Genomic DNA, 23,097 nt, shown 5'->3' on the forward strand with positions numbered 1-23,097 from the left:
TCAGCGTCGCTTTGGGGCACCTCCCAGTCTTGGCCCCTCAGTGAGCCCTAAGGCGCCTTACGCGAGCCGCGGTCCCTCCCTGGGGACCGGGGGCCGGGATAAGGGCTGGGGGCTGGCGGTGTGGAGGAACAGAAGCACTCTGTCCGCTACGCGGAGCAGACGGACGTGGGGGCCACCAGGCCCACCCTACCCAAGAGTCAAGGCTGGGGACCTTGGAGAGCCAAGCTTTTCCCTCCCCTTACAGGCCCCAGAAGCGGCGTGACTTGGCCAAGGTCATTGGACAGAACAGGGATTGGAGCCCAAGGCACTGAAGCGAAGGCATCTAGCATCCCAGCTCCCTCCCAGCATCGAGGTGGGAGGAAGGCGGACTGCTCTGGTGCGGCGGCCTCGCTCTCGCTCTGCTCTCCTGCTGGGACGCCCCTCACCCCATATCCGTTTTTGCTACTGTTTCTGCCTCTTGCCCGTAGGCCTCAGGATACAGCGGAATTGGGGCACCCGCAAGATCTGGAGGCCCCTCAGGTCTCAGGCTCAGGTCTAGATATAATTCCCCTTACTGGCAGGCCTGGAGGTGGGGCAGGTGAGGCAAACTCGGGGGGCTGGAGTCAGCCTTAGAGGAATTGGAAGTGGAGCCACGCAAGACGGTCTTGAAAGACAACTGTGTAGGAAGAGAGCGCACCCTGAGGTGAAGGACAAGTCACCCTCTCATCTGTAGGGGTGGAAAGGGACGATCAAGGCCCATTTCTGCGTTTATAGGGAACCGCTCTGGGCTGCTTTGCCCGGGCAACTGGACAAGGTGAGTGTGAAGACCGGCCCGGCCCCGCCCTTCCGTAGGCAGCAGCGCCACCTCGTGGTGGTGGTACCGCGGTGCGGACGCGCAGGGCCTGGAGTGCAGCTCTGCGCCAACCCCTTTGAGCCGGGGGAAGCTGCATGCTCTGGGAAAGGCTTGCACCTAGTTCCCTCCAAAGGGCGGGCGAGAGGAGCCCAGAGGCCAAAAAGTGATCCGGAAGAGACTGGGGCGGGGTGGAGAAGAGTGCTTAGGGAGGGGCCTGACCCGAACGGCCCCACTTCCGTGACACAGCAAACGCAGAAAGACAAAGTCCATTTGGATGCGAGTGGGAACGGAGTGAGAGGGGCCATTTTGACTTTCTAGTTGAAGGAAATGACTGGTCTGACGGGGTCTGGGAGCCGAAGTACCCAGGTACGGCCGCCCACCCTGGGACTAGCGGGTAACTGGCTGGTGGTCTTGAGGCCCACTCTGCGTAGCGGGGAGACACTGGCAGGCACATGTTGGCATCTGGTTTGGTGTTCATCAGACCTCTTTGTAGAGACTGAAGTTCGCCTTTGCGGGGTGCCAGGGTCTAGGTCAAAAAAAATGTTAGTTTTCCAGAGCTGTTAAGCGGAGGGACCTCAGGACCTCTTTCAGGTGGGACTTGTGGGAAGATTGAATGGCTTGGAGAGATGGGAAGGCTGGAGAGGGGCCGAAACCTCGGCCGTGCGTCTGAGGGCAGCCATAGTGTGACGCTGAGGAGCGCTGGGAGGACTTTCAAAATGTGTAGGAACTTTAGAAGGGCGTTCTATTCACTCCTGTTCACTCCATTCCCCATAAGCCAATCCAGGAATCACTGGTCTGAAACTTAAGCTGTGGCTTTTCTGTCCGTGTGCCGAGTTCCACAACTGAAAGCATCTATTATTTTTTTAAATTTTTTTTTAAGATTTTTTATTTATTTGACAGATAGAGAGCACAAGTGGGCAGAGAGGCAGGCAGAGAGAGAGCAGAGAGCTCTGCTGAGCAGAGAGCCCAATGCGGGGCTCGATCCCAGGACCCCGAGATCATGACCTGAGCTGAAGGCAGAGGTTTAACCCACTGAGCCACCCAGGTGCCCCCACAACTGAAAGCATCTAAAAACATTTTTCTCTCCTAAATTTGGAGTTGCTATGCTTGTAAAGAAAACAGAAATGAGGGGTTCCTGGGTGGCTCAGTGGTTTAGGCCTATGCCTTCGGCTCGGGTCATGATCTCAGGGTCCTGGGATCGAGTCCCGCATCGGGCTCTCTGCTCGGCGGGGAGCCTGCTTCCCTCTCACTCTCTCTGCCTGCCTCTCTGCCTACTTGTGATCTCTCTCTGTCCAATCGATAAATAAAATCTTAAAAAAAAAAAAGAAAACAGAAGGGACGCCTGGGTGGCTCAGTGGGTTAAAGCCTCTGCCTTCGGCTCAGGTCATGATCTCAGGGTCCTGGGATCGAGCCCCGCATCGGGCTCTCTGCTCCTCAGGGAGCCTGCTTCCTCCTCTCTCTCTGCCTGCTTCTCTAACTAGTTGTGATTTCTCTCTGTTAAATAAATAAAATATTAAAAAAAAAAAAAAAAAAAAAACAGAAATGAGGGGCCAGACCAAAGGGTATGTGCCAGCGTTTCAGGCACACTCAGGAAGATCTGCACTTGATTCTTATTGGAAGGAGAAATGGTTTGCTGGACTGGGATCTGGATATAGTCTTACCACTGCTTTTTCCCATCTCTTAGGGTCTAAGGATAACTCTGGGACCAGGACAGCCATGACTCTCACAGATGACCCCAGATTTCTGCATTCTGGGCAATGTCAGGTGCCACTGAACTTGATCTGACACCCTTTCCCTAGAGGATGGCCAAGGGACTCTTGGTGACCTATGCCCTCTGGGCTGTAGGGGGCCCTGCTGGGCTCCACCACCTGTACCTGGGGCGGGACAGTCATGCACTGCTCTGGATGCTTACCCTGGGGGGTGGTGGGCTGGGCTGGCTCTGGGAATTCTGGAAGCTCCCAAGCTTTGTAGCTCAGGCCAACAGAACCCAGGGGCAGAGGCAGAGATCGGAAGGGAGGTCACCCCCTCTGAGTCTTACTCGCTTTGTCGCTCAGATGATAGTGGGCATCTATTTTGGCCTGGTGGCTCTCATTAGCCTTTCTTTCATGGCCAACTTCTATATTGTGGGCCTCCCACTGGCAGTTGGCTTAGGGGTCTTGCTGGTGGCTGCTGTTGGCAACCAGACCACAGACTTTAAGAATACTCTCGGGGCAGCATTCCTTACTTCCCCTCTCTTCTATGGCCGCCCCATAGCCATTCTGCCCATTAGCTTGGCTGCCAGCATTACAGCCCAGAAGCATCGCCGCTATAAAGCTTCCATTGGGTCAGAGACGCTCAGCATTCGGCTTTATCGTCTGGGCCTGGCTTACCTGGCTTTCACAGGTCCACTAGCCTACAGCGCCTTTTGCAACACAGCTGCCACCCTCAGCTATGTGGCAGAAACCCTTGGCTCCTTCTTGAGTTGGTTCAGCTTCTTTCCCCTCATTGGCCCCCTCATGGAGTCTGTCCTCCTTCTGCCTTACCGGGGCTGGAGGCTGCTGGTGGGGGATCCTTGCTTCAGCAGCAGCTACTTCCAGGAGTGGGAGAAGCTCTATAAGTTTGTTAGCAGTTTTCAGGAGGAGAAGCACCAGCTGGCTTACCAGGTAAGGCTTTGTTCCCTCTCTTCCTGGCTGGGGCAGCTCTGGGACTTCAGCTCAGCTTTATTGGAAATGATGCAGCCTTATGTGGAAGTACTGTTTTCATGTCTGCTGGGTCGGGCCCTAGAAGGCTGTCCTGGTTTCTTTGGGCTTCTGTGTGCAATGGGTGAAGGTACAGAGGCTCTAACAGTGAGTGGGAAATGGATACATATATAATGTTTAACTTTTATTGAGATATATATAAAGTGTATAAAGTTTATGTACTTACACATCTATGTAACCACCATTCAAATCAAGGTATAGAACATATCCAGCACTAAGAAGGTTCCCTTGCATCCCTCAGAGGGAACCTCTATTCTGACTTCTGTTACCATAGATTAGTTTTGCCCATTCTTAAATTTCAGATAAATGGAATCATTCAGTATGTACTCTTTTATGTCTGACTTCTTTCTTTTTAAAATTAACTTATTTTTTAATTTGTCTTTTATTTTTATTTATATTATATATACACATATATATATTATTTTATTTTTTTTTTAAGTAGGCTCCATTCCCAGCATGGGGCTTGAACTCACAACCCTGAGATGAAAAGTCACACGCTCTACCAACTGAGCCAGCTAGACACACCGTGTCTGAATTCTTTCATTCAACATTATGTTTGTGGGATTTATTCATACTATTGCATGCAGATAAATTGTTTCCATTGTTGCATAGTATCCCATTGTATGAATATACCACACATTATCTATCCACTCCATTGTCCGTGGACATTTGGATTAGTTCCAATTTGGGACCATTCTGATCAAATTGCTGTGAACATTCTTGTACGTGTCTTTGGTGGATATATATGCTTATTTCTCTTGCAAGGAGGAGACCTTTGTCAGGGATGTGAAGTCCCAGGTTAGAAAATGGGCAGCTGTGGTTCAAGGCAAATCTTGGTTCTTGCCATGAGATCCAGGCTAGCCCATGCTGGAATTCTAATCTGAGGCTCTGGGCCTTTCTCTCAGGCAAGTAGAAGCCAACTCCAGAGATAGTGCAGCCTGATTTAGCAAAGAAGCAGGAGAGGCTCAGGTGCTCTGAAACTTATGGAATTCTAATTTGTCAGCTTCTGTTTCCCTAAGGTTTTGAGTCTCTCAGAGGGGGCAACAAATGAAGAAATACATCAAAGATACCGGGAGCTAGTAAAGATCTGGCACCCTGACCACAACCGGCACCGGACCGAGGAGGCTCAGAGGCATTTCCTGGAGATTCAGGCTGCATATGAAGTCTTGAGTCAGCCCAGAAAGCCCAGGGGATCCTGGAGGTGAGAAGAAATTTCCCTTTGGGGATGGACTCTTTCTGGCAGAACGAAGCAGCTTGTCCCAGCCCAGATTTGCCTACTGGGGTCATCCCAATAGCGTTAAAGAAACTCTCTGCTTGCGGGGGGGGGGGGGGGGGTGTGTGACAACAACTTAAAGGGGTAAGAAAGCTTTTGTGGCAGAAGAATGTATTTATGTTGCAAATTTCTGAATTCTCATTATTGTATTCCTGACAATTTCTTCTTAAAATCAGATAGTGAAATGAAAGGCATATTATAAAAACCAATAAAATATCTTTTAGAGAATATACTACCATGCTCTGCCCTGGTATGTTGATGAGTGATGGAGGAAGGTTGTTTTATCAATTTCTTCCCTTCCCTTCCCTTCCCTTCCCTCCCCTCCCCTCCTTTCCCTTCCTCTTTGTTTCCTTTTCTTTCTTTCTTTCTTTCGTTCTTTCTCTCTCTCTTTTCTTTCTTTCTTTCTCTCATTCTTTCCCAGAGTTAGGAGATTTGAAGGAAAAATATGAAGTTTCTACCATTTCACAAGCTGTCCTGTGCAGAAGGGATTCAATTTATTCTACAGATTACCAATGGGTAAGAGAGGGGTTAAATTAAAAAATTTCAGGAAACTATCTTAATTCCATTTATAGGAGAGCTTTACTAGGAGCTACACTTTTCCCAAGAAGGAATAAGCTGCCATAGGATGGGGATAGCACCCCCATCACAAACTTCTCTGCTTAATGAAGTATTGTAGAGAGCCCTCAGATTTTACATGGGTGGTTGGACTGGCTGAGTTCTCTCCCCCAGACTCGGGGTATGACTGAACTATATACTCCGCTGCCTAGGAGCCTACAGTCTGGTGGGGGATATAGCATATACAACAGACACAGATATCAAAGTTCGCCTCCTTTAGTGTTTTGAACTAAGTGTCATAAGAAGCATAAATAGAGTGCACTGGAACATTGGAGAAGGGACAGATGACATTGTTTTATGGGGACTCATGGGAAAATTCATGACTTAAAAAAAATTTTTTTTAAGATTTTATTTATTTATTTGATAGAGAGTGATCACAAGTAGGTAGAGAGGCAGGCAGAGAGAGGGGGAAGCAGGCTCCCATTGAGCAGAGAGCCTGATTCGGGGCTCGATCCCAGGACCCCAAGACCAGGATCGGAGCTGAAGGCAGAGGCTTAACCCACTGAGTCACCCAGGCACCCCAAAATTCATGATTTTATATCTCATATGCCTTTATGGGGACTTTGGGAAACCCTAGGGAACCAGGAGCATGTCAACAGGGTCTTATTTCATTCCTATATAACCAGCCAAGTGTGGAAGAAACAGTATAGGATACACAGGGACACTGGAGAACAGGAATGTGATGTTAAAATTCTAAACCTTGGGAAGCCGGGGTGGCTCAGTTGGTTAAGCTGCTGCCTTCAGCTCAGCCCAGAGTCCTGGGATCGAGTCCCGCATTGGGCTCCTTGCTTGGCAGGCAGCCTGCTTCTCTCACTGCCTCTGCCTGCCTCTCTGCCTGCTTGTGTGTACTCTCTCTCTCTCTATCTCTGGCAAATAAATAAAATCTTAAAAAAAAAAAAAGAATTCTAAACCTTTACTCTAGCTTTCTTGCTCTTCTTTTGTGTTTGTGTACATGCCTCAAGCTTTTTATTTTTTTCCTTTTTTTCCAGGAAATTAATGCTGAGTAGGGTATATATATATATATTTAAAAGTAGAATTATTTTGGCTAGTATTTCTCGCAGACTAAAACAAAATACGGTCTGATCAATGGAGAAGAATGAAATTTGTAGATTTTTTCTTTGTATTCATATATTAAAAAAATAAAAAAATTTTGTCAATGAATTTATATGCCATGATTTTAAGACCAAATTAACTTTTACATCTTTTTAAAGTTGCCAAAAATTGATACACTTCTTCTGAAAAACACAATTTGTCAGATTATCACATGGAATTTTAATGAGGCATTTTCATAGGGTATTGATTAGTAATTTACTAACATGATATGTAGTACTATTTCTGCAAAATGTAAATATATTAAAAATAGTCTATAAAGAAGAAACAAAAGAATGATTAAGGGCTTTACTTGATTTGGAAAATAATTTTACTGTTCTCAAATTTTGTTATGAGCTTTGTTAGAAAAATATGGCTATATTTTAATTTACTCAAATAGGAATTATCAATGAGCGGTTTCTGTTGTTTCAACATGAGCAATGCTACAATAAATATCATTAAATGTGTGTATCAGTGCTTTTTGTTTTTTTGATAGTAGAGTCTGATAAGTGATAATGTAGGGTCAATCAGAATGTATATTTTATTTTTATTTTTTTTTAAAGATTTTATTTATTTATTTGACAGAGAGATCACAGGTAGACAAACGCAGGCAGAGAGGGGGTGGGAAGCAGGCTCCCCGCTGAGCAGAGAGCCCAATGCGGGGCTCTATCCCAGGACGCTGAGACCATGACCCCAGCTGAAGGCAGAGGCTTAACCCACTGAACCACGCAGGAGCCCCTATTTTATTTTATTTTTATTTTTAAACTTTTATTTATTCATTTGAGAGAGAGAGAGAGAGAACATGAGCAGGAGGAGGGGCAGAGGGACAAGCAGAATCCCGTTGAGAGCCGATCCTGACTTGGGGCTCAATCCTAGAACTCTGAGATCATGACCTAAGCCAATCAGACGCTCAACCAACTCAGCCCCCAGGCACCCCCAGAATGTATATTTTAAATTTTCATTGATACTGTATCAGGTTACTTCTGGAAAAGATGATAGCAGTTTACACGTCTACCAACAGTGTAAGAAACTGGCCCATTCCTTGTAACTGGAATGGACTGTTACCGCTCTTAAATTTTTGCCAAGATGATAGGTGAGAAATAGTATTTGATGACTTTAATTTGCCTTTCCCTGACTCATACTAAAGTTCAGCATCTTTTCAAGTTTTTCTTGGGTTGTTGCATTTCTTCTTCAGTGAATGCCTGAAAGTCTTATCTCCCTTAAAAAAACTTACGTTCCTGGGGTGCTTGGGTGGCTCAGAGGTTAAGCCTCTGCCTTCAGCTCAGGTCAGGACCTCAGGGTCCTGGGATTGAGCCCTGCATCAGGCTCTCTGTTTGGCAGGGAGCCTGCTTCCCCCTCTCTCTCTGCCTGCCTCTCTGCCTACTGGTGATCTCTCTCTCTCTGTCAATAAATAAAATCTTTTAAAAAAATGAAAAAAAGAAAACAAAAACAAACTTATTTTCCTACTTGTCTTTATGAAATCTATTTTGTTGGTATCCTTGTTTGTTAGGAACTTTAGCCCTTTGTCATAGGTGTTATATTTTTCTCAAGTCTATGATTTGTCTTTTGACTTTAACCATAGGTTTTAGAATCAGAAGGATTAGTATTAGGATTTGAATCTGGTTCCATGATTTTCTAGCTGTTTGTGATCCTGGGTTTCTTTGGTCTCTGAGAGCCTTAGTTTCCCCTAAAAATTGAGATAACAGTGTGTACTTTTTTTTTTTTAATTAAGTAGGCCCTAAGCCCAATTGGGGCTTGAACTCATGACCCTGAGATTAAAAGTCCCAGGCTCTACCAACTGAGCCAGCCAGGAGCCCCCATAGTATGTACTTTTTTTTTCTTCCAAGATTTCATTTAAATTCAAGTTAAACAACAGTATATACTTTTTTATATATATTTTTAAAGATTTTATTTATTTATTTGACAGACAGAGATCACAGGCAGAGGCCAAAGGCAGAGGCTTTAACCCACTAAGCCACCCAGGTGCCCCAACTATAGTGTATACTTTTAAAGTATTGCTGGGATAAAGAAGCGACCATATGTAGAGTGGACAAATACTTCAGTATAACACTTTCCCCTTTTCAGCCCACGGAAGGAAATAGGGCTTGAGTATCTAGGGAGTTAACTGGTATGGAATGAAGGTTCTACTTGTAAGGCTGAATTTTCTTAGAGTATACAGTATATTTTCTATTTTTAAAAGGCTTTCCTCTTGATTTCCTGCATATCTCTGTAATGCTCACAGATAACAGTTAGAAAGAAGTAAATAGGAATGATGGATTGGTTGTGTTGTTGATGGTAGGGTTCCCAGCAGTTCCGCTTCTTCACCCATTCTTTCCTAGACTCTCTCTTGTTTTATAATTAAGAAAAATTCCAGCCTTTTTAAGCTGTTTATCGGGAACCAGGGAAGTGGTTTGGGTTTGGCTGTTCTTGGGCTATAGTTTCAAAATGGGGCAGAGCTTATCTGGGCCAATTGTGATCGCAGAAGTCCTCAGAGTGAGACAACTCCGAGGGTGAGATGATTCTTTGGGAAGGGAGCTGGGAAACTGCTTGTAAGATGGCCCTTTTCACCTGCAGATTCTCCTTGTAGAAATCTCTTGTCATCCTTTGGCACATTCATTTCGATTAGGGATACTATTCCCTGACATCTGGAGTCTCGGTCCTTCTGTGAAGAACAGAGAGGTATTACACTTTCTCAGGTGTTACAGCATGGCCATCTCACACCCAGCTCTTAGCCAAGCCACCTTGGTCATGTTAGTGTGAACTGGTTTTGCACAAGAGAGATTTTTGTGGGTATGGGCTAGGGCACTAAGAGGTATGAAGTGAGACTAAAGAATGTTTACCTCTCAGTAGGAAAGACTGGTTAAACCATATTTGGATTTCATCTTCCTTCCCAAAGCACTGACATAGCAAAAATCAGCTGAAAGTAGAAATCCATTATAAAATAATTATATATTTATATAAACCTAAGACATTAGGAAGTGTGAGGTCTTCCTTATTCTCTACGTGAGTAGATTTAATAAAAATCCAGTGATTTCATATTCTCCCATTCCCACAAATTAAAAAAATGTATAGACCCTTTAAAGAGTTGGAAGGGAACTGAGAAGACCTCTATGCCAAGTGCTTGTTCAGTGCAGAATCTTGAGAATAGCTTTCTTCAAAGATTTCTATTTCAGCTTTTGACTCAGTTGGAAGTCTGCTCCCTGTTTTGCCCGTTGGGCATCCTTAATTGTTAAGTTCTTTCATTGGACTGAAATTTGCTTCCCTGTAATTTCTTTCTAGATCTGCCATCTCTTGTTACAAAGAAAAAAACCCAGCAAAAACCCCTTTCTTGATAAGAACTTGCCCTTCATCTCCTACCCCTCTAAATCTTCCCTTTTCTCTTTTCTAGCTTAAACATTGCCTTGTTTGTGGAAGCGCACTGCAGTCTGGTAGAAAGAGACAGATGGAGAAGTGAGGAGATGGGCTGCTCCCTCCACTTCTTGTGGGACCAGCCTGCCGCTTTACCACTCTGGGCCTCAGTTTTTCCTTCATGATATGAGGAAGCCAGACTTAGATGACCTTTGAGATTGCTTTCCATACTGGATGCTGGGTTCTTAACTTTTCAGCTAAGGCTTTTGCTAAATGGTTCCGTTTTGTCATCTTCTGTCTGCCCTCTTGTGGACACTGTCCCCGGGAAGAAAAGAAAATACTCAATTGCTTGAGAGACCATATAATGGCCCCCACCACCCCCCAGCCCACACAAAAAATTCACCTACATTAAACTGTTTTCGTGTTTTCATGTTCCCATGTAGTCCTCATCCATAAATGTACATAATTAATTTTTACATGATTGAATCATATCAAGGACACAATTTGGTACGGTTTTCCCCCTCACTGAATCATATGCATTTTATACATTATTATGAAGACATACATATGTTTATGTATATATATATTACTATGAAGACATACATGTATTTAATTGAGATGTAATTCACATACCATAAAATTCATCCTTTTTTTTTGGTATTGTGTTAGGTGTTCCCTGATTCATTGTTGGCAAAAATTCATCTTTTTAATGTATACAGTTTAGTGGGTTTTAGTATATTCATAAGGTTGTGCAACCATCACCACTATCTAATTCCAGAAGTTTTTTGCCTCCCTCAAAACAAACGCCGTACCCATTAGTGATCACTCTCTGTTCTCCCCTCCCCCAGCCACTAGCAACCACTAATACTTTCTGTCTCTACAGATTTGCCTATCCTGGACACATTATACAAATAGAATCATACAATGCCTCCTTTTGTGTCTGGCTTTTTTTTTCACTTACCCTAGTGTTTTCAAGATTCATCCATGTTGTAGCATGCATTAGCATTCTATGTTTCTTGTTTTATTTTTTCAAATAGCTTATCATTATATTTTAATGCTGTATAATATTCCCTTTTTGGGAGACATTTAGAGTATTAATATATATATATATACATACATATATATATATATATATTTGTTGTTATAAAGAATGCTGCATCGATATCTTCATGTTTCTAATTCATCTATTCTCTTGAATTTTTTCAGAATAAATTCCCATGGGTGGGATTACTGGGTCAAAGGGTATGAACATTTTTATGGCTCTTGTCAATATTGCTCTTAAATTGTGCCCAGAACTAAATGCAATTCTCAGATGTGTTCAGACAGAACGGGGTACTGTGGGGCTATTAAGTTCTCAAGGTCTGGACAATATATCATCCTTTAAATCAAGCAGTCTAAGAATTTATTAGCTTTTTTTGGTTGCTCATTGAGCTTATAGCCAACTAATGCCCTTAGATCTTTTCCTAGGCACTGTGTCTTAAAGCTACGCTTGCATCTACTCTAGGACCCAGGCGGCTTTCCAGGACTCCCTGACTTGAATTTAGTATGTCTTTGTTTTCTCTTGTTATGTGGTCTGAACAAGAAGCGGGAGCTTTGGGTTTATTGCAGTTTTAGCTAAGAACTGCAGATGGCGCCTTAAGGCTGTCGCAAGGGTCAAATAGGTCCCTTCCCTTTTTGTAAGGATCTGGTAATGGTACCTCTTTAGCAGGTTCATTACCATAATTCAGTCCTCCCCTTTTGTTGGGAAGGAAAGAACAGCTGTGAAGTTGAATTTGGGTGTTATTCAGGGCAAGCTCCAAAGGAAGCATGTTTCCTAAATGTCATTTGATCTCCCGGGGGGATTCTGGGGCAGTCTGTCTCATGTGAGAGGTTTGCTTGAACACACTCTAATGCCACTGAGTTTTTGGCTTTTGAAGTGTACATCCCAAGAAGCTGATTTTGTTGGTTTCTCTTTGTGTTCCTTGCCATTTTTCTCTTGGTCACTGTAAAAGATTGAAACACGTTCAACTGCCTGGTTTTGTTCATTTGTTTTGTGAAGGTGGGTTTTGAACCACAACAGTGAAAATTTTTCATAGGGTCCTGCTGAAAGGGATTTCATTTCAGTAATTTGTTGCTCCCCTTATTTTCATTTTCCTTTCCTTCCCAATTCTCTTCTTTCTCCTCACTTCTCATCCGCCCTTTCCATAGCCCATATTTGCTTATTTGCAAACTATTTTAACTATTTTTTTAAAAGATTTTATTATTTATTCAACAGAGAGAGATCACAAGTAAGCAAAGAGGCAGGCAGAGAAAGAGGGAAGCAGGCTCCCTGCTGAGGAGAGAGCCTGATGCAGGGCTCAATCCCAGGACCCTGAGACCATACATAACCTGAGCCACCCAGATGCCCCCATTTTAACTATTATAACTCTAGTGTCACCTTTGATTTTTCTGGGTTTAAACCTCACTGACAATTTTCAACAGTGCTCTGTGTGGGAAAGTTGGAAGGGAATCATTTTAAATCCATTCTGTGCCTGACCTTAGTCCCTTTTCTGAGCTGGGAAAGGTTTTGGGGAATATTGTCATCTGGGTGGTGACTGAGTTAGCACAAGAGCCTGGCTAGCAGCACCACCTGAAGGGACACTTTTCCTAGCACCAATAAATCGGCACCTTTCAGATGAATTAGTGTGAAGAAAGGAACGGGAAGGATATGGGGGAAATAAATGTCTTCTACTCATATGTTTCCAAGGCACAGATCTGAGGGCCAGTGAGGCTCATTGTTACTCCTTTACCTCTCCCTCTATACCCATAACCACCAGTTTGGACTTGGCTTCTCTTGATACTTTCTCCTTTTCACTCATGGGGCCCGTAGCAGAAAGCGTAAATTTACTGCTTTTCTGCATAATTTGGATAGGGAAGCAAATAGCTGCTATTTCTGGCCACATGGCGCCATATTATTCATATTCAATGACTGGGAATTCATTGCCTCTCAGCAGTTTACTTTTCTTGCATAGCTAAGAGACTGATCATTTTAGACCTACCTCCTTTCCATCTCTAATTCTTTTCCATCAGTGCGTTCCTTTTTCCATGTTCATGTCTTTGGTAATGTCACTCTTCCCTCCTGCAATTTTTTTCCCCCTCTCTGCTAATCCAAATCTTTATACTACTTTTACATCCAGCTTAAGGTTTATCCCTAAACGATGCTTTCACTGATTAATTCCATCTCCAGTAATCTTTCCCTCTTGAGTTCCTTCAGCATTCTTGTTTAGTTTGGGTCATTCTATCAAGCATTTTCTTACATGTTGCCATATAATCATTCTCTGTCTCCTGCTTGTAAGTCTTGTCTCCTTAACCAAAACAAAGCCCTTGAAGGCAGGGGCTGTCTTCTCCCCATGCAAATAACAGGACATTTAACAGTGCAAACAACAGAACGTGTTATTTAACAATTTAAAGCCTTCGCTTTCTCATTTGTTACTGGGGATAATGATACCTACATCACAGCGATGTTGAGACAATCAAGTGAGACAATGTGTTGAGAATGTTTTATGAGCCATAAAATATTTTACAGAGGGTAGGCATTATCAATTTTTTTAAAAAGATTTTATTTATTTATTTGACGGAGAGAGAGAGATCACAAGCAGGCAGAAGGCAGGCAGAGAGAGTGGGAGAAGCAGGCTCCCCGCAGAGCAGAGAGTCAGATGCGAGGCTCAATCCCAGGACCCTGAGATCGTGACCTGAGCTGAAGGCAGAGGCTTAGCCCACTGAGCCACCCAGGTGCCCAGCATTATCATTTTTTTTTTTTTAAAGATTTTTTTAAAATCTTTTAAGTGTGAGCACACAAACAGGGAGAGGGACAGAGAGAGAGGGAGAAGCAGGCCCCCCACTGAGTGGGGAGCCCAATGCAGGCTTGGCCCCAGGGTCTTGGGATCATGACCTGAGTGAAGGCAGACGCTTAACGCACTGAGCCACCCCGGTGCCCAGCATTATCAATTTTTAAAACAATGATGAAAGACTGTGTAAATGAAAGGGCATGCTGAAATTCCATGAATGAACTTACAGTAAATCAGTATTAGTTATGGGTCTAACACATATACACAAAGTGACTGAAGATCAAATTCAGGGCCCCTGGCTTAGTTGGTAATCCATGGGATGCTTGATCTCAGGCCTTCTCTAGCCCTGTTGGATGGAGAGATTACTTAAAAAATAGTCTTTTGGGGCACCTTGGGGCTCAGTCAGTTGGGCAACCGACTCTTGATTTCAGCTCAGGTCATTCTCTCAGGGTCATGGGATCGAGCCCCAGTGGGGCTCTGGATTCAGTGTGGAATCTGCTTGGGATTCTCTGTCTGCCCCTCCCCCTGCTTGCTCACTTTCTCTCTCTCAAAATAAGTAAGTAAATAAAATCTTAAAAATATAAAATCTTCACTTTTATTTTTTAAACATGTATTTATTATTTATTTTTGGAAAAGATTTTATTTATTTATTTGAGAGGGAGAGAGAGAGCACAGGGGGAGAGTGAGAGGGAGAAGCAGACTCCTTGCTGAGCAGAGAGCCTAGGTTGAATCCTAGGACTCTGAGATCATGACCTGAGCTGAAGGCAGGTGCCTAACTGAATGAGCCATCCAGGCTCCCTGATTTATTTATTATTTTGGAGAGAGAGAGAGAGAGAGTGAGGTGGTGGGGCAGGGAGGGACAGAGGGAGAGGGAGAGAAAGAATCTCAAGCAGATTCCCTGCTCAGTGCAGCGAGTGACACAGGGCTCCATCTTGAGGCCTTGGGATCCTAGCCTGAGCTGAAATCAAGAGCTGGATGCCCAACTGACCAAACTGCTAAGATGCCCCATCTTTTTAAAAAAAATTTTTTTTATTTATTTGACAGAGAGAGAGAGAGATCACAAGTAGGCAGAGAGAGAGGGGAAGCAGGCTCCCCGCTGAGCAGAGAGCCCGACTCAGGACTCTATCCCAGGACCCTGAGATCATGACCTGAGCCGAAGGCAGAGGCTCAAGTCACTGAGCCACCCAGGTGTCCCCTTTTTAAAAAAAAAATAAAATATTTTTTAAAAAGGTCAAATTCAAGTTTTTAATGTACTTATAATGCACTTTTGCTGAACTGAGTGTTTCAAATATGAGTTTTTGTTTTGACATTGCCACTAATTTTGTGATATCATAATTCAACCTTTGATAATTTAAGACCAGCCCTAGCCATAAATATCTGATACACAGCTAAATTTGACGATGTTACTCATGTCTTTGGACCTCCATTTTGTTATTTTTAAAATGAGAAATGCTAACCTAATCAAACCCCTTTAATAGAACTTTATTTTTTTTTTTTTAAGATTTTATTTGTTTATTTGAGACAGAGTGAGAGAACATAAGCAGGGGAAGAGGGAGGGGAAGAGGCAGGCTATCTGCTGAGCACTGAGTCCGGAGCAGGGCTCCATCCCAGCACCCTGAGATCATGACCTGAACTGAAGGCAGCTGCTTAGCCAACTGAGCCACCCAGGTGCCCCTTAACCGAACTTTAGAAAATGAGTGCTCAAAGAAACATGAATCCCATATAGAAGTCTCTTAGGAAGAAAATGTTTCCTTGGGCGAAAGCTGTATACTATATAGGGCATTCATTTAATTATTAACAAAGCACATTACCACGTTAAATATTCTGGGAAGTAAAGAAACCGGTTTCACTTTATTTTACCCAGTGTTTCCCAAATATATTTGGAGCTGGGATCGTTTTTTCAGATCTGTTTAGCTTTCCGTGAAACTAATTTTCTAAGACACACAGTTTGGATTGCCCAAGTGAATATTCTTAGGTATTAGAAGTGGGGCAGTCAGAGAGACAAGTACACCCCTATGAGATGTCCTTTGGTGGTCTTCGTGCCTGTTGTGGTTTGGAGCTTCAGATTTGGCCAAGAGACTTCTAAAAGATCATGTTCCTTAATTACAGTCATTAGTTATTGTCTTCAAGATAATGAGTAAAATTTTCATGTCTCTCAGTCTAAATTCAGCCTTTTTTTCCCTAATAAAAATAGAGAATCTGGCAATCTATCACTTCAGATCCAGAAATTCAACTCAAACAAAAATATGAGAAAAATTCCCCTCTCCGGGATCTATTTCAAACATATCAAATTAGGCCTTATTAATATTTGCAAAATATATCTACCAAGGTGAAAATTATGTCAGATTTATCTTTAGTTCTAATTTTGCCGTGAAGTCATTAGGTAACCTGGGATAAATTGATTCCCTTAAGGCTGAACTGAGACACAGAGGTGTTATTTCAAAATGATCTTTTGTAATCCTTAGCAGTTAATCTTTTCAGAAATTTGGTTGTTTTTTTCATTTTCTTTAAAGTACGTAACAAGTATTATATGTTGAATTTATTACAGCATTTCTTGTCCTCCAGTATAATAAATAGATAGACTTTAAATAATTTGCAATCATTTCAAGGCAGGCAATTATCACTTTGTTTTGTTGTGAAGTATGGCATACAAAATGGAAAATGTATATGTAAAGAACAATGATAAAATTAATCTTTATAATGTAGGTCCAAAAGATATTTTTGAAGCATTTATTCAGTGCCTTTGGAGAGAGAAAGTATGGCATGGAGAATGGGTGAAGGCAGTCCATGAGTTGCAGGATCCCTCTTGCAAATCTCACTTAGCAAGTCATGTATGTGACCCACCCTACTTGAAGGACCGTTTTTGTGTTTTTTTGTTTTTTTTTTTTTGAGTAAAATTCTTTATTGCAGAGGAATTTGTCCCAAATGAAAGAACAGAACAAGGCTATGGCTTGGAAAACCAAACAAACGCACAAAATTCTTTTTTGAAAGCACCTACTGCCTCCCCAGGGACTTAGCAAAATATTCCTTTCAATCACATTCAGAACTCTCCCTTAGAGACTTGTTAAATAGGATATTCTCCATAGTGGTAGATTTCCAGTGATGTTTTGACAGCTCTCATAGATTGGGCCTAGGTATGCTCCTTAATTCACCTCCCTTCTACATATGTATCTACATATGGGATATCCACATATAAAAACTGTCTCCCTTATACCACTGGATCTCTTAGGAAAGGCATCGAATGAATGTCTTTCCCAACACTGTAAGATTTCCAATAGACTTTATTTTCCTCCCAAAGAAAGTATATTGGTTTTGCAGCACCAACAGGCCCTATACTGAAGGTGTTTCCCAAAAAACTTTTGGTAGGTGAAATCTGTTGTTATGGAAAAGATCTTAAATCCTGTCGGTTCAGGTCCCATTCTTTTTTTTTTTTTTTTTTAAGATTTTATTTATTTATTTGACAGACAGAGTAGACACAAGTAGGCAGAAAGGCAGGAGGGGGGCGGGAGGGAATCAGGAAGGGAGGGAACTGAGCAGAGAGCCCAATGCGGGCTCGATCTCAGGACCCTGGGATCATGACCTGAGCTAAAGACAGAGACCTTAACCCACTGAGCCACCCAGGCACCCCTCAGGTCCCATTCTTCAGCATGAAGTTCCCCATTAACCAGGGCCATATCATCCCATTTCTACTCTGTATGGGAAGGAAGGGAAATTGTGGAAGAATTAGTCATTCATTCCTGTGTTCCTACACCACTTTGTGCTTTTCTGTTTCAACACTTATTACATGCTATTTTAGTTAATTATTTAATAGCTTCTATCCTCCTTTACAATTGGATACTCTCCTTGGGGATAATGTTTTATTCAAATTATTTGTAAGTGGCCCAAAACCTAGAACAATGCCTACCATTCATTGGGTACTTATGAATCTAGCGAATGAAAAGAGCACAGATATTTGGAGTTTGCTTCTATTTGAATCTTACAGAAAATATTCAATAGTAAGTACGTATTTGAATCTTTAAGAAAAGATTCAATAGTAAGCAACATATGGCATAATGTCTTAACTAGCTGGTTGACCTTGTCTTTTGTTTCTTTAGATCTGTAAATGATATGGTTGGATTAGATCAGGCATTATTAGCCAGGGGTCATTGGGCTCCAGGGTATTTTTGACTCTCCAGCCTCATGCAAAGTTAAACACAAAGGACCAGATAACTTCAGAGAGATCTTACTCCATTACAGGTACTGGGACTTCAACAGCGAAAGCGCGAACAAGCTTGTGCCTATGGTGTCTAGCTGTATACACTCATGTACACTTTCAGGCTTGTCGCTGATGACTGTCCAGAGCCCTTTATGCTTTGGCCTCAAAAGCTAAGAACACGGGGCAGATTCTGATGAATCTTTTCTTTGTTAACTATCTAAATTCCCAGCCTCTGGCCGCTCCTAATTGATTACAGATCAGTTGACTGTGGGGTGAGTACTTCACAGAAGCCCAGCACTGGCCCGAAAGGTGCGCCAATACTAGAGATGGTTCTGGTCCTGGGGTGGTTGGGAATCTGATCACGAAACCAGAAGAGTATTTAACAGAAGGAGTCATGGGCGGCGCAACTGCCCACAACCGCATGGAGGGATGCAGACAGCTGAGCAGACCAGAAAACCGACTCAGAAATGGGCTTGGGCAGTGTGTTCCATGGACGAGGTAGAGAACCCTCAAGTGGTTCCAGAGGTTGTCCTGTCCCCGACCCCGCACCGGCCTCTACGAACTCCCAGGTTGCTGAGCGGTCGCGAAGTCCAGACGTCCGGGAGCTTCCGAAATGGCCTTCTGGAGTCAAACTTGGGTCGGGGAAGAAGTAAAAGAGAAAAGTGCTGGGAAGTCCTCGGGGCTCAGTGGTGAGCCGGTGAGCCGCGAACGGCAAGGCCTCTAGAGACAGCCAGTCCTTCCTGGGACGGAGAGATCAAAGCCCCTCGCGACGTTCCCCTCCAGGCGTCCGCCTTCGGCAATCTCCGGGGGACTTTCGGCTCTTTCCGGCAGTTCCAGCTAGGGCCCTCCACCCTCCGAGCGCGCAGTTCCCTCCTCCCGACGTCGCTCCGCTCTTTCTCGGCCTGGGCTGTTGTGCACGTGGGCACGAGCTCTGGTCTCACCCGTCCCCACTCCCATCTAGTTTGTTCCCGACCCCACTCCTCCAATCTCTTCCTCGTTATTCCCAATTCCCGGCGAAGCCCGAGCTCCCTGAACTCAGGCGCGCAACCCGGCAGGCGGTGCGAGGCGCGAGGGACTTGGTCACGAGAGGAGCGGTAACCCGACGGACTAGAGCCCGCCTCCCGCCCCGCGCCTCTCCACTCGCAGATCCTCGGCGCGCGGGCCGCTTCGCGCCCCGGCCTTCGCGCGCCGGTTGGCTGCAACGGCCTCGAGCTCGGCGCGCCGGGTTCGTGCCGGCGCGAGCACGCGCGCTGTGCGCTGGCTAGCTGGCGCGCACGCGCCCGAGCGGGCTCCGGGGCGGGGCGAACAGCGCGAGCCCCGGCGAGGTCGGTGTGGATCCGCTGGCATTCCGTCCCCCAGCCGCGGCTGCTATCCCCAGCCCGCCGCCCGGCCGAAGCGGGGAAAGGGGCGGTGGGGGCGGGGCGGCGTCCGGCTCTGGGAGAGCTGGGGGAGGAGCGCGGCGGCGACGGCGGCCGCTCTAGAAGAGGAGGAGAAGGAGGCGGAGGAGCTCCTTTCCTCTTCTCAAACCCTGGAGCGTCCGGGACGCAGAGCCCGGAACTGGGGGGACGCGGCGACTGCGGGGGCGCCGGCTAGGTGAGGCCGATGGTACTGGGTGGAGGGGTTGGTGGGGGAGAAGAGGGGCACAGAGGTGCAAGAGAGCGGGCTTGAGGGAGGGCACGGGGGAGGGGGTAGTTGTTGGGGGTTGGGGTATGGAAAGGAGGGGGACTTGAGCCTTCTGGGACCTGGAGTACCCAGATGGTGAAAGGCTTCTGGGGTCAGTGGGGCGGACAGAAGCACACGGGTCCGAGTTGGGGGGTTTCCAGAGGCACAGGCCGGGGAAACAATGGAGTAAGGGGGGGACCTCTGGTGTGAGCGTGTGTGGGGTATTGGATTCTGAGAAACAACGAGATCGAAAAGAATGAAAGAATGGGTCATTTGGGATGAGAAGTACAATGAATTGGGAATGCAGTGGGGATGCGTAAGGTCATCTGCGTGGGTGTCCGAGGTCCTTAGGATTTGGGGGCAAAGTGGGATTTGAAAAAAAGAGAAAGGCATTTTTGGAATGGGGGGAGGACGGAAAAGAAAATAAGGTAAAGAAAGGGTAGCAGAGAAATAAGATAGATGTGGTTTGGTCTTAACGCGGAAGGGTAGATCTTGTTTGAGAGTACAAGGTAGGTGGACTACAGTGGCATCTTTCTTCTAATTTATCCAGGATGATTGGGTTCTTTTGGAAGGTGGCTCTTTCTCAGGCTGGTCCCTCTGCTGAGCAGTACAAGCAAGCTGTTCTTTTAATAATTCGGTTATCATTTATAGTCCGTTTCATTGATGAAGCATGCCTGTAGTATTTATTTCTCTTGTGTTCATTAGGTTACTGTATGTAATATACCTGTGGTTAATGAAGCAGGGGAGAGCATATCACCAATAGGAGGCATCTTGCTTTGAGTTAGGTCAGTGATAATGCAGAGTTCAGGGTGTTTGGGGGGAGAACCAAGAGTTTATTTTCATGTAGACTAAAAGGTGATGAATAGCCTTGATAAAATCGAAGTTATCTATACTTTGTTAGAATTGCAGTTTCTCACTGAGAAATGTTCATGTACCATCTGCTACTGATTTTATGCTCCTGGGAGAGTTTGGGTTCTGCCTGAAGAAATTCTTGATGCTGATATCAGATTATCAGGCTGCCTTATACTTTCCAGTTTGAATAAAGGTGACTTGAAAATACTGTGGGAAAGTATTTCTGGGGTTATGATCTTTGCATTGATCTCCTTGATACTTGGATTTCCAGACCAAATATTGAGTGGCACTAGATATAAGATTGCTGATTTTGAAATTGTAGTTACCATTAAGTGTTCATAAATAGTCAGTGTTAATCTTTTTATTTGTTGGGTATTAAGTTTTGCTGACTCACCTAAGATTTCTGGGAATTTATCCATTTATATTTCTGGCTAGGTCTTGGATAGTAGTATTAGACTACTTTATAAAGATCCAAAAGTAATGATCTAAATTGTCACTTTTCTTATATCTTACAAAAACTGAACAGAGCAAGGAATGTCTTCACTAGTGATAATGTGGCTCATTGTTGACCTCTTACAGTGAACTAGGCAAGGTGCTAAGTTTGTTTTGCATGCATTATCTCATTTAACTTAATCCTCACGGTTATCTCCTATTTTATAATGAAGAGGCTAAATAATTTACTAGGGTCACAGAGCTGGTAAATAAAGCCACATTCGGACCCAGCTCTGTTGGATGCCTTCTTTAAATCTTCACTGCCTGATTGTTCTACCTGCCATATCCTTCCTCCTAATCTTCGTTATAGTATAATCATCATGAATTGGTTGAAACTTAGGTCTGATACTGATTTATTTTATTTATTTATTTTAAAGATTTAATTTATTTGAGGTGGGGGGAGAGGGAGCATGAGTAGGTGGAGGGGCAGAGGGAGAAGCAGGCTCCCCGCTGTGCGGGGGATTCCAGTCTGGACTTGGGGCTGGATCCCAGGACCCTGGGATCAGGACCTGAGCCGAAGGCAGACGCTTCACCCACTGAGCCACCCAGGCACCCTGACAGTAGTGATTTAGATGAATATTGGGTTAGTGGGGGTACTTCTGTAGAGTTTATAAATGTTTATTGCTCCTGAGGATTTAACAAATCTTCTGAGGTCCACATAATAGAGCTGATCTTGCTAAGGTTTTGATCTGTGAACACACTCTGTTTAGTCTAGTGTACTGCTGAGTACTGTACCTAGGTGGCGCTCTTCCTTGTAGAAGTCAAGGCAGCCAGTTGTGGAGTCAGAACCAATTAACGCTGGAAAACAATCGAAAACTGCTGAGAGCTCAAGTGCCCTCCCAAGCACCTGTTGAGTCCACAGTTGGTATGGGCATTATCTCTAAATATAGACAGGATCCTCTTAGAAACCGGGAGTGAAACAAGTAGAACTGAGAGAAACAGCTGGGGCCTGAGGGAGGAGCCATAGGTTGCTGGCCAAAACATCAGCATAGCCCTGAGGGGTTGATCCAGGAGTGCAGAGAGCCTCAGATAATAGTGCCTGGCAGGAGGGGAGGGAATTTTTATTTGTTGAGCATTTATGTATTCTAGGCACTGAACTCAGTGTTTTATATATATCACTTCATAAGATCTTCAAACAACCCTTACAAGGTAGATGTAAGCATTATCCCTATTTTTCAGATGAAGCTCAGAAAGGTTAGGTAACATGTACAGATCACTTAGAGCCGTGAAGGAAGTTTGTATATATTATTATTATTATTGCTTGCTGTTTCCCATTGCAGAGCTACAATATTAAACTTGGGAAGATTAAGTCACTCTTAGGATCCACTCTGCTTCTTGTTAGAAGTACAACTGATTATTTCAATCTTGTTATTTCCATTGGAAACTGGAAGGAAGAGCTTGGTTTTCTCTGATTTAATTGTTGGGAAGGGGAGCCCATTCATTATTTAGTAAATAATCTCCTGTAGAATATAATTCATCTTCTTCAGTTGCTTGGTGTAAATCTGTAGCAACATGAAAATAGCATGTCCATCCCTCCTATTCTGAGGTCTTGATCTTCAGGTAAGTCATCTAGGTACTGGAGGATGACAGTGAAGCATGTCTATTACAGACTCTTACCACTTTTCTTGATATGTTTTTGTCACAAAAGTTTGGCCATCATTCTTGCTCAGTTATTTTTAGAAAGTTCTGGTAAAATATAGATAACGTAAGATTTACCATTTAAACCATTAAGTACGATAGTGTTAAATACATTAACATTGTTATGCAGCCGTCACCATTCCAGAACATTTTAGTCTTCTAAACTGAGACCATCAAACAATAATTCCCCATACCTCTCTTCCCTCAGCCATTCCCCTTTCTGTGTTTATGAATATGACTAGGGATTGCATGTAAGTAGAATAATAGTATTTGACTGTTGTGTCTGGCTTATTTCACTTAGCATGATGTCTTCACGGTTCATCAATATTTTTGTTTGTGTCAGAATGTCATGCCTTTTTTTTTAAGGGCTGCGTAATATTCTATTGTAAGGTTGTACCACATTTTTTTTTTTAAGATTTTATTTATTTATTTGACAGAGAGAGATCACAATTAGATAGAGAGGCAGGCAGAGAGAGAGAGAGAGAGAGGGAAGCAGGCTCCCTGCTGAGCAGAGAGCCCGATGCGGGACTCGATCCCAGGACCCTGAGATCATGACC

At 44.0% G+C, this 23,097-nt stretch overlaps 2 protein-coding genes across 3 annotated transcripts in view; both read left to right on the forward strand.

The window, feature by feature from the left end:
* The first annotated feature begins 1,090 nt into the window (after window positions 1-1,090).
* Window positions 1,091-6,619, forward strand: DNAJC22 (DnaJ heat shock protein family (Hsp40) member C22). Its single transcript, XM_046011142.1, has 3 exons — window positions 1,091-1,198; window positions 2,517-3,474; window positions 4,590-6,619. Exons 2-3 carry the CDS (start codon window positions 2,635-2,637, stop codon window positions 4,773-4,775), a joined length of 1,026 nt encoding a protein of 341 aa, XP_045867098.1. The 5' UTR covers window positions 1,091-1,198; window positions 2,517-2,634; the 3' UTR covers window positions 4,776-6,619.
* SPATS2 (spermatogenesis associated serine rich 2) overlaps window positions 4,641-23,097 on the forward strand; it is a 158,882-nt gene continuing 140,425 nt past the window's right edge. The window contains exon 1 of one of the 2 annotated variants that reach the window (XM_046011141.1): window positions 4,641-4,771. The gene's annotated coding sequence lies outside the window, so the exon portion shown is untranslated. Of the gene's footprint in view, window positions 4,772-19,097; window positions 19,490-23,097 lie in introns of those variants that run through there. The other variant, XM_046011140.1, reaches the window with a different exon arrangement.

The sequence above is a fragment of the Meles meles genome, chromosome 7 (genome assembly GCF_922984935.1).
Source record: "Meles meles chromosome 7, mMelMel3.1 paternal haplotype, whole genome shotgun sequence".
Taxonomy (NCBI): domain Eukaryota; kingdom Metazoa; phylum Chordata; class Mammalia; order Carnivora; family Mustelidae; genus Meles; species Meles meles.

Coding starts and splice junctions, on each gene's coding strand:
- DNAJC22 (XM_046011142.1), top strand. CDS start 2,635: ATGGCCAAGGGACTCTTGGTGACCTATGCCCTCTGGGCTGTAGGGGGC. Junction 3,475..4,589: donor AGCACCAGCTGGCTTACCAG/GTAAGGCTTTGT, acceptor TGTTTCCCTAAG/GTTTTGAGTCTCTCAGAGGG.